Source organism: Verruconis gallopava, assembly GCF_000836295.1.
Source record: "Verruconis gallopava strain CBS 43764 unplaced genomic scaffold supercont1.6, whole genome shotgun sequence".
Classification (NCBI taxonomy): domain Eukaryota; kingdom Fungi; phylum Ascomycota; class Dothideomycetes; order Venturiales; family Sympoventuriaceae; genus Verruconis; species Verruconis gallopava.
The window spans coordinates 361,851-371,518 of record NW_015622142.1 but is presented as its reverse complement, the minus strand read 5'-3'; the positions used below and the strand labels follow the sequence as shown (position 1 = coordinate 371,518).

The 9,668-nt window shown below is 52.6% G+C and overlaps 3 protein-coding genes across 3 annotated transcripts; all 3 read right to left on the bottom strand.

The window, feature by feature from the left end:
• Window positions 1–39: 39 nt before the first annotated feature.
• On the bottom strand, window positions 40–1,598 carry PV09_02407 (uncharacterized protein). The gene has a single exon (XM_016355441.1). The coding sequence runs from the start codon at window positions 1,035–1,037 to the stop codon at window positions 657–659; it is 381 nt and encodes a 126-aa protein (XP_016216577.1). The 5' UTR covers window positions 1,038–1,598; the 3' UTR covers window positions 40–656.
• An 892-nt stretch (window positions 1,599–2,490) lies between these two features.
• On the bottom strand, window positions 2,491–5,149 carry PV09_02406 (uncharacterized protein). Its single transcript, XM_016355440.1, has 6 exons — window positions 4,512–5,149; window positions 4,348–4,456; window positions 3,924–4,277; window positions 3,180–3,857; window positions 2,874–3,108; window positions 2,491–2,796 (listed from the first exon to the last, which is right to left on the bottom strand). Exons 1-6 carry the CDS (start codon window positions 4,574–4,576, stop codon window positions 2,627–2,629), a joined length of 1,611 nt encoding a protein of 536 aa, XP_016216576.1. The 5' UTR covers window positions 4,577–5,149; the 3' UTR covers window positions 2,491–2,626.
• A 202-nt stretch (window positions 5,150–5,351) lies between these two features.
• PV09_02405 (uncharacterized protein) lies at window positions 5,352–9,595 on the bottom strand. Its single transcript, XM_016355439.1, has 2 exons — window positions 5,864–9,595; window positions 5,352–5,801 (listed from the first exon to the last, which is right to left on the bottom strand). The coding sequence occupies exons 1-2, from the start codon at window positions 9,487–9,489 to the stop codon at window positions 5,732–5,734; spliced, it is 3,696 nt and encodes a 1,231-aa protein (XP_016216575.1). The 5' UTR covers window positions 9,490–9,595; the 3' UTR covers window positions 5,352–5,731.
• Window positions 9,596–9,668: the final 73 nt, after the last annotated feature.

Below are 9,668 nucleotides of genomic sequence, written 5' to 3'. Positions count from 1 at the left end.
TTTCACACACTCGTTTCCCCGTCTCTACACACACGCACACACACACACACACACACACACACACACACACACACACACACACACAGACACAAACAAACACCCACCCGTACGCACGCACGCACGCACGCACGTACGTCTCATTTCACCTGTTCCTGTACAGCCAGTCTCTCACTGATCGCCCACCACTCGCCATCTCGATCACACGCCTCCAGACCCGGCCAACCGCTGCTCGTGAGAAAGCAAAATGCCGATGTGCGCGGACTGGACAGGGGACCGCGCCTGTTGCGTGAGATTCTGCTCAACTCGCCCAATTTTATTTTGCTTGTTTCGGGGCGGAAAATGATCAGATCCTCATTTGTAAACTCGACAGCGGCCTCATTCCTGGTGACCTCATTCCGCATGTCACAGGCACGTACACACACATACTCTCTCACTCACTCACTCTCTCTCTCTCTCTCGTGCGCGCACCCATGCGACCGTGTTTTGATTCCTGCCCTGACGTTTCCGCTCTGACGGCTACGAAAATCTCTCCGCCGTAGTAAAACAACGATGACCTCCGCACCCCTCGTAGATCCTCTTTTTCCGCGAATGAGGGGCAACGGCGAGGCGAGCCTGGTTTCGACGACCCTGCGGCTCAAGCAATAATACTTTCTCCATTATTGTTGTTCGTCGTCGTCGTCCATGATTATTTTTCTTTTTCCCTTCATTGGTACTGTGGGCTGTCGGTGGTACCCTGGCCGCAGTACGAATTCGACCACGCTTCTCTCTTCTCTCTCTGTCTCTCTCTCTCTCTCTCCACCGTCTGTCTTTGTGGGCCGCCATACACGCATGCCTCTTGCTTCAGACCGAGTGGGCTGTTGCTCGTCTTGTCGCTGTCGCTGCCGCCGCCGCGTCACTCTCGACCCTTCATTTCCCAGCGCCGCGTGGTGCTTTTCCTCAAAAGTCGTTCGTGCTTGACTCGCACCGCGTACCCAGCCAAGACGCGTTGGAAGCGGCATGCACCGAAGAAGAAAAAGCAGCACAATCGCCGTGAACATCCCATCCCGTTCCCACCCCCCAGCATTTCGTTATCTTCCCGTCGGCTGGCCGATGTGCATTCTCATTATCAATCGCTACGGCCTGCCACGACCCGTCATCCTGACCCGATCGTCGCCAGCCTGACGGCCAGCGTACGCATCATCCGCTCCGCGATTACGTACTCCGCCCTGCACAGGCACTTTTGTCGCGCTCGTCACGTTGTCTCGGCACGAGCCTCGCAAATCTCCCCTCCGCCCGTTTTCGCAGCAGGCGGCGTGTGCGCTTCAGTTTCAGAGACGAGGGCGAGCAAAATTGCTACCTGCCCAAACCGCCCAACCGCGTCTGCTCGTTCTGAAACACGACGCAACGACCCAGCCAACGATTAATAAGATTGACGCTTCAACCTTGCCGACTACCGTCAGACATCAATCTGCCTACCCGCCCAAACGAAAACGTCCCCTTTGATGCCCGCGTAAATTGCCCCCGAAGACCATCATAATCTTCGCCGCACGAGATCGAAACGAGAAATGTTATCAAGGCCGCTCTTCCTAATCACTGCCTATACTATCCTCGTTCGGAGCTTCTCCGAGCCTGTGCTTTCTTTTCAATAAATTGCGATCCTTCTTTTTTTTTTTCCTGCATTGAACGCAAGCTTCCTCACCCCACCCTCTGTTCTCAGACACGCCAAATTGAATGACATCGTGTGACACCTTTACGGAACGAATTTCCACCGGAACATCGTTCATCGACATTAGACCTTGCCCGTAAGCGATTGTGCATCATTGAGCGCGGCAGGATCATTCTGAGCGGCGATGTCCCTGTGCGAGTGGAGGAAGGGAGAAGAGGACGACGGGAATAATACAACAATGAGACTCTTTTTTTTTTTCTGGTCTCACCTATCCATGATCAATAATAAGTGTTCGAACCTCCCCTGTCGTCTCAACGATACTTGACTCTGAAAATAAATAAAAATAAAAATAAAATAAAAAAAATTACGTGCTTCGTTTTTGGCGTCATCAGATGGCCCAGCTAACAAAAACGGGGGTTTTGCAGGGGAGCCACGCGGCAAAGCCGTTGCGCGCAAAGGCATAGGGAAAAGGGAAAGGAAAAGGGAACGGAGAGAGGGTCGTGATGGTCTTCTTTCTTCACGTGGGCGCCCGCGGCGTGCCACTTTCGGTCTTTTGCACCGCTCGTCCCCTCCTCGTGCAGACCAACAGGGCGAACAGTCGTCGCGCATCAAGGGAAAAAGAGAGGCACCTCCCGCTGGTCTTCCGATCCGTGATGTCAATTCTTTCCCACCCCCTTTTTTTTTTTTTTCCGGCGGTCTCTCTCCCCTGCTCCTTCTTTGCCTATGCTACGAATGTGCCTCGTAATCAGCACGCAATGTTCAGCAAGCAGCGATGACGGTGCGTTCATTGTCGTCGCTGTCGTAAAAAGTGCCGCCTTTCTTTCGGTTTACGGGAGGATTAAGGTGGTTGAGCCGTTCATATTTGGCAAACAAAAAGACATTACGCTACTATTCATTGCCGCAAATTGGTGTTGTGTGTACAAAGAACAGTTGCCCAAAGGAACTCTTCCGCTGGCCCTCCAGCATATGCTTATGCCCATCCTAGAGCTTTGTCGGTGTGATTTCAAGAGTCTCTGGCGCGCGCTCGATCTTCTCCTGCTCCGTCTTTCCGTCCGTCACCGTGTTTCGTCGGCTCTCAACGATCAAGTCAGCGCCCTTGTCCACGTGGTTTGCTCCTCCAAACAACGTGTCAATCTCCTCCAGTGGCACACCTGATTGAAACAGTCAGCTAAATGCTCTACAAGTGTAGCCAGTGATGGCTTTATGATTTTGCAGGAGAAACACGAACCTTTGGTCTCCGGCACGACGAAGAAGACAAATACGACCAGCAGGAAGTTTATTCCAGCGAACATGTAGAATGCGTAGAAGCCCTTGTGGTTGAGGAAGGTTGGGAAGAACTGTTGGCAGATGAGGTTGGCGACGTTCTGAATTTGGGATGCCATGCCGATGGCCTGCGTGCGAACGTTCATGCTGAAGACTTCCGAGGTCCAGATCCATGTTGTCGCACCCCACGATGGTTTGTACTGAAAGCATTCCAAGGTTAGCACGCGAACATCACCGTAGGCACAAACGTATGAAAGTCACGGGTACTTACAAAGAATGCAAAGAGGAAGAACAAGAACACAATCGCCGCACCAACTCCTTCAGACTTCACTCCGTCCGGTAGAGTGGCAGTCCGGGAACCTGGGACAGCGGGCGTCTGCGTGTAGACGGTTGCGACGATGAGCATGCAGACCCCCATGCCCAAGCCACCGATGATGAACAGAAACTTGCGTCCAAATCGGTCGACCGTCCAGGTAGCGTTTAGGGTGAATAGGATAGCCAACGTAGCATTCAATGCGTTGATCAAGAAGATCGTGTTCGCGTTCTTGAACACCTTGCTGTACACGATGGTGCTGTACGTATTGAGCGAACCCTGTCCCGTGACCTGCTGACCAGCGTTGAGCGCGAAGGCGATGAGCAGTCGCTTCCGGATCGAGCGGTCCTTGAACAGCGCCCAGTAGTTGCCGGAGATAGCTTCCTTCTCGAACTCGATGGCCTCGCGGATGGCCATAAGCTCCGCCTCAATTTCTTCCTCGGTATCACGGACACGACGAAGTGTCGCCCGCGCCTTGTCGATGCGGTTGCCGCGCTGAATGTACCACCTAGGCGTTTCGGGCAGGGTCATGATAACGCAGACGATGAAGAGGGGTACAAGCAGTTGGAAGATAACAACCATCTTCCAGTCCCACTCGCCAAGGCTCTTTGTGTGCTTGGAACAGGCGTAGCCAACCTTGAAAAATCTGCGTCAGCGGAAGTCCATTGACGGCATGAAGAGAATTAATTTGGCCAGACGCACCCAATACGCAATGAAACTTCCCACGGAATAGTTCATTTGCCAAAAGCTCATGACCTTTCCTCGGATATCTGCAGGAGTGATCTCGTTGATGTATGCTGGACCGGCAGTGAGGCAGACACCCTGTCCCATACCGACGATAACTCTACCACCAATGAAGACACCGAGATTGCCGCGGGGAGCAAAGGCCTGCATGAACGTTGCGACACACACGAGAGCCGCTCCAATGACCATACCAACCCGGCGGCCAAAGAAGTCAGCGATAGGCCCACCGGCGAACCAACCCGTCGCAATGGCACCGACATAGTACGCTGTGTTCAATGAAGCATAGAGATTAGACTTTGACGGATCGGATTTCTACAGTCGTTTTGTTTATGTCAGTCTCGCATCACGGCACGTGAATGCATCAGGGGGGGGGATGACGAACGATATGGTTGAAGTACGCATCCCAGTGCTTTGATCCAGAGATGGCGTTGAACGTCGATGCGTCGTAGCCGTACAGAACCATACAGGAGGCCGCACAGAGGGCAGCGTACCTAAGTGAACGTGAGCACTTCGCTAACAAGGGCAGCGAGATCATTGCAGGCATACCAGTTATAAAGTCGCTTCCTGCTCATCCTCCATTTCGCAGGCCCGGATGCTTCGATGTCCGACATGATTGCAACTGCGTCCAAGGAAATGCAGGACCCTCGACCTCTTGAACAAGATGAGTGAAGTAGCGAGAAGTGAAAGCAAAAGGCCCTCTGATCCAACGACGCATACCTGGGGTGTCACTGTATAATATACCAAAAGCTCTCCGCAACCCCCATGATCCCACCCCCATGCTTAACATGGCGGGAGCGCGCCCCCGGAGGTCCAAGCATCTCGCATCACGCTTCTAGAATACCCATGAGACTAGTACGCGATGAGCAAAAGGACCCAAATCCTGCTGGAGTTTCTGCACCAATGACAACGAGCAACGCGCAGTCGGCTACCCCAGATCTCTCACGCCCGCGTATATCGTCTGACTGTGGAGTGCAGGTCGGCTACGCGTTGTTCTAAAGCCGCAAGAGGAATCGTTCATCGAGCCTTTTCGTGCCTGCTGTTGCTTGGGACAGGCCTCGCACGTCGCCGACCCACTTTGTGGACGGAGAAATTGGTTTCCAGCAATGAGGGCGGAGAAGAGCGGGGGGTGGGTGCGCTGACCCGGCCGAGGCTGCGGGATCGTTCAGCAGCACGGACGCCCATGTGGAGGAGCTGGCGCCAAGTCGGCGGTCGTTGGCCCAGATGCGCATTTGTTGGAACGGTCGACCTTTCGCTTGAACCGCATGGTTTGTGTTTTGGGAGACGTGCAACTTTGTGTGCAAATGGGCTGCAGAAAGGTCGGCCGTCGCTTGGTACACTGGCGGCCAAGTCAAATCTTCCGTCGACCTGATTTGTTTTTTCGAGCCGGTTTGATTCACGGAAGAAAACAAAATTTATTGCTGGGCCGACCAGAAGATTGGCTGTCTGTGGCTGGGGCTTCGGTGCGTAGCCTCGATTGGGTTTAATCGGCGTACAATGCACAGTCAGGTGGCTCAATGATCGGTGAATGGCAGCCATCGTTATGAGCTCGAGGTCAGTGAGCATGGGATCGGACTCGTTGCAGAGCAGAGCAAACACGTACATTTCCATCTCTGTTGCAGAATCCCGACGGCCATTGGGGCCGTACCGGGGGACACACACTTGAAAACGCAGTGGAAGCCCACAGGCAAAGATGGATATTACGAGATTTGTCTGATCTATATGGTCACCTCGTCGGTTTCCTAATTGAAACGCCTGGCCCTATGCATTCACCTCATGACGCCGTCGCCAAACACTATCTGTACAATCTCATCCAACAATGTGAAAACGAGATGAGTCCTGCGATCTTGTCGTTAGTCATCTCGGAATTGACGAAGGATATACGCATGGCCGTAACTCACAGCAATCTTTGATTGTTGACTACAGCCAGTATCCTCCGAGCCGCCGCCTGAGCATTCGCTCGTCCGACAACACTACCCACAAACTCTGGAATTAGACTGGCAAGAACGACTGCAGCCTCCTGCCTACTCCTCGTCTTCTCGGTTTGTGTACGCGGCACACCTTCGGCCCTCTTCACGCCACCAGGCCACATCGCGTCGATCACCATGTTGATATACTTCGCCACACCTTCATCGCTGAGATAGCCTTTCGCGCTCTCACGGACTTTGCGCTCAATCGTTCCGCCGAGGAGTTGTTGTAGAACAATGACGACCGCGCGACCGCGGAGCCAGTTGTTCTCACGGTTCAACTCGAAGGTCTCGAGGAAGAGGTCACAGATGGGCTTGACGAAGGGCTCCAGCTCGCGCGTCTCGAAGGCACGGAGTTCAGCTTCTGCCTCGGCAGACGCGGCTAGTTCTTCTGAAGCTGGACTGCTATGAGTCGCTGGCGATGGGTTCGCTTGTGTAGCGCTAAGCTGGGTGGTCGCTGCGGAGATGAGGTTCTGGCCCGCTAAGGAGAGCTGGTCTAGAACAGGTATATTTCCCAGAAACTCTTCCATTCCGTCCGTCACGCTGCTGTATATTCGTGAGACAAAGTCCTTTTGATCAACCTGAGTACTGGCAGGGCTTGCGGAGGGCAGAGCGTGCTGCGACAGGAAAGCCCGAAATTCGCGACTGCGACATATTGCAGGGACCTTCAGTAGCTCTTGCATATATTTCTCTAGCGCTGCCCTTCGTTTCTGTAGGAAATCACGCTGTAGCTTGAGACCTATCTGTCGCCTCGGAAACTCAAGATTTCGGACCATGGGGAACCGTGATCGTAACCGCTTATTCAGTTCATGAAACTCACTGTATCGCCTCGTAACCACCCACGAGGCGGCCGGCATCTGGTCACCAGCTTGCCTTCTTACTTCAATGACGTATACCGCGTATTCTTTGCCATCTTCGTCTTTGCCTACCATGACAGATTGTATAGCAATGGTTGCGCGGCCGTACAAGCTATTGTCGCTCTCTTGGATAATGAATTGCTGCCGCTGTAACTCTTTACGATTGATTTCGCGCTGCAAACTAGCTTTGGACTTGCGTAAGATACGTAATTCCGCAGCGTTATTGGTAAGCTCAGCCTTTTTAGTAAGCGAGTCGACAATGGATTCCTGAGTGACAAGCTTTTCGATGTCTAGTGTCAAAGCATCAATCGCTTCTGCCAGACCGAGATCTCCTGGGGCAGCCTCCACGATCGCATCTTCGTCATCTTTCTCGCTGCCAGCGGAATCTTCATGCTCGTCTTCTATGAACTTTGGTTGCTCTTCTGCAAACAGATCCTCGTCAAAAACACCTTTCTTACCCGGTGTTCCTAACAAGCCTAACGACGCAACGCTAGGTTTGCCTTTCTTCGGAGGGTTAACGGCGGGTGAAGCAGGTCTAGTAATTTCCATCGAGCTGCGCATTGAATCTGTCTCCAAAGGTGACTTCATACTAGGTTCCGAGAAAATTGAATCCTTATCCAAAGGCTCGTCCATGATATCATTCAGTGCTTCTTGCATGGCATCGATGATTTGAGCGTTATCGCCATTCTGTACAGCGGGTTCGTGGTCGGAGTCAAGGCTTGCAATTGAGTTGGCCAAGGGATCTGAATCAAGATCGTCATCAAAGAGCGGTTTCCGCCCGTTATCAAGAGACTTGCGAACCGGCGACTCTCCGTCCGAGTCGGCTTTAACATATCCTTTGAGATCTGATGCAGATGCGACCTGACGCCGAAGATCAGGAGCTTTCACCTTAGATGGTGCTGCGAGTAGCCTTGAAGACTTGGCTGCACGTTCTCCATCCAGTGATCGTCTGCCGCCCTGAGCTGTTGGCGCCTGTGTAGAAAACTGTTGGCGTGAAGGCACGCTGGCAGCTTCTTCGGCAGCAAGCAATTTGTACCATAGATCTGATTTCTTAAAATTAGAGAAATGGGGTTCCAGCATATCCTCATAAGCAGCAGTCTGTGCGCGTAGAATTGCCTTTCGTGCGGCATAATACTGCGCATTCGTTGCCTGAGAGCCACTCTTGAGAAAGTTCCTAATCGCCTCTCGAGAGAGAGGAGAAATTTTGATCTCGGGCAGTGATAAATATGCCTCATTAATCTGAGCAATATCATTTCGCTCAGAATCAGTCCACACCCGTGCAGAATCGGTGACCTCGATCGACTCATCTGCATCATCTTCGAGAGGGTTGCGAAAGCCATCCACCACGATCCAAAATTGTACAAGCTTCATAAGATGAACACGGTCCATGTATTCCATGAAATACGACAATCCGGTAGCACTGTACAGCACTTCACGCAGCGTCATAGTCTCCGCCCGTGATGCTGAGAATCTAAACGAGTCTTCGGACGGTGGTAGAGCTCCACGAGCTGGCTTCACATTGCCACTTGCGCCAAGCTGTGCAATGCGCTGGTCGAGCGCCCGCTTCCCTGTTTCTAGTCTGCGCAAATAGATGGGATCCTGACCTGCCACGGCGGATTCCCGGTGCAGTTGACTTGCAACTTCACTTCTGAACCGCCTTGCATCAGCAATCGTGTTGCACTTTCGGATTGCGCGTATAAAGCGTTCAAACATTCGTTCGCTATCTCCTGGCGCCAATCTAGGAAACGGTACGGTCCTGACGGTCTTAGGTGAGGTACTCGCATGCTCATCTAAAGCTGCCCGTAACTTTTTCACCGTCTTGCGCTCTTGCAGAATTGTTCGACCAGAATTGGCGATCAGCTGATTCCAGGTATCTGGATCAGCCAGAATTGTAACTACTGGAAACAGAACAGCGCATGTAACGATCTCTTGTATCAGAACCATTACCGCTCGACTCGTGGTCATACTCGGCGGGAGTACTTTTGGCAATAAACGAACGACCACACTGCGCAGGTAGCCTTGCTGCGCCATCTTGGTATCCGAGAAGGCTAGAGATGCAGCGGGATGTAGTTTCCCTTCCCTGTACTTGCCCGCAATTGCTAAGTCCAACTCCTCGCTCTCTGTGAGGCTCTTGCTCAACTTCCTGCCCCTCACAGTGCGCTCCGCCTCGTAGAACTCCCTCATATGCGCGGTCACGATTGGCACGACCCGCGACACGCCAACACCCACAAAATCCAGGTTTATGGTCCTATCCAAAATATTGCTCAAAGCCGCACGGATTGTTCTGTCCACCTCATTCGTAAAGGTTGGCCGCTTGCTGATAGCTCCATACCAGCTATTCACAAAGTCTCTCAATATCAACCCAATCAACTTGTCTATGCTCTGAGTGACCACTGGGCTTTCCATGTATAGCGGTTCGCTGATGTACTGGCTCCGCTTCGCCAACTCTGCCTTCTCCTGCTTCCATGTTTGCGGCTTGATAAAAGCGACATTGCGGGTCGGATAGGGCTTGATATGACCTCTGCGTTCCCTCTTACGTGAAAACGAGAAGAATAGAAAGGCCTGAAACGCGACTGAAGCGAGAATTCCGGTTAGAAAAGCGTACGGCAGAAAGCGTAAAGAGGGTATCCAGTGGGTTACGTAGCCCCACGCGACGAAGACGGCGAGGGCGGCGAGGATTACATCGCGCCGTTTTAGTTCCATAGTATGGCCGCCGACGAGTCCATATAGTGTGTCTGCAAAGCGTGCATGTCGCGCAAAAACTGGGTGGGACTAAGGCGATGTTAATGTGTTGCACGGTGTTCACAAGTTCGGAGCTTTTTTTGAGCGGCGCGGACCTCGTCCGTGATGCTACCGTAAGAGCTTTGACTTGTGACGTACTA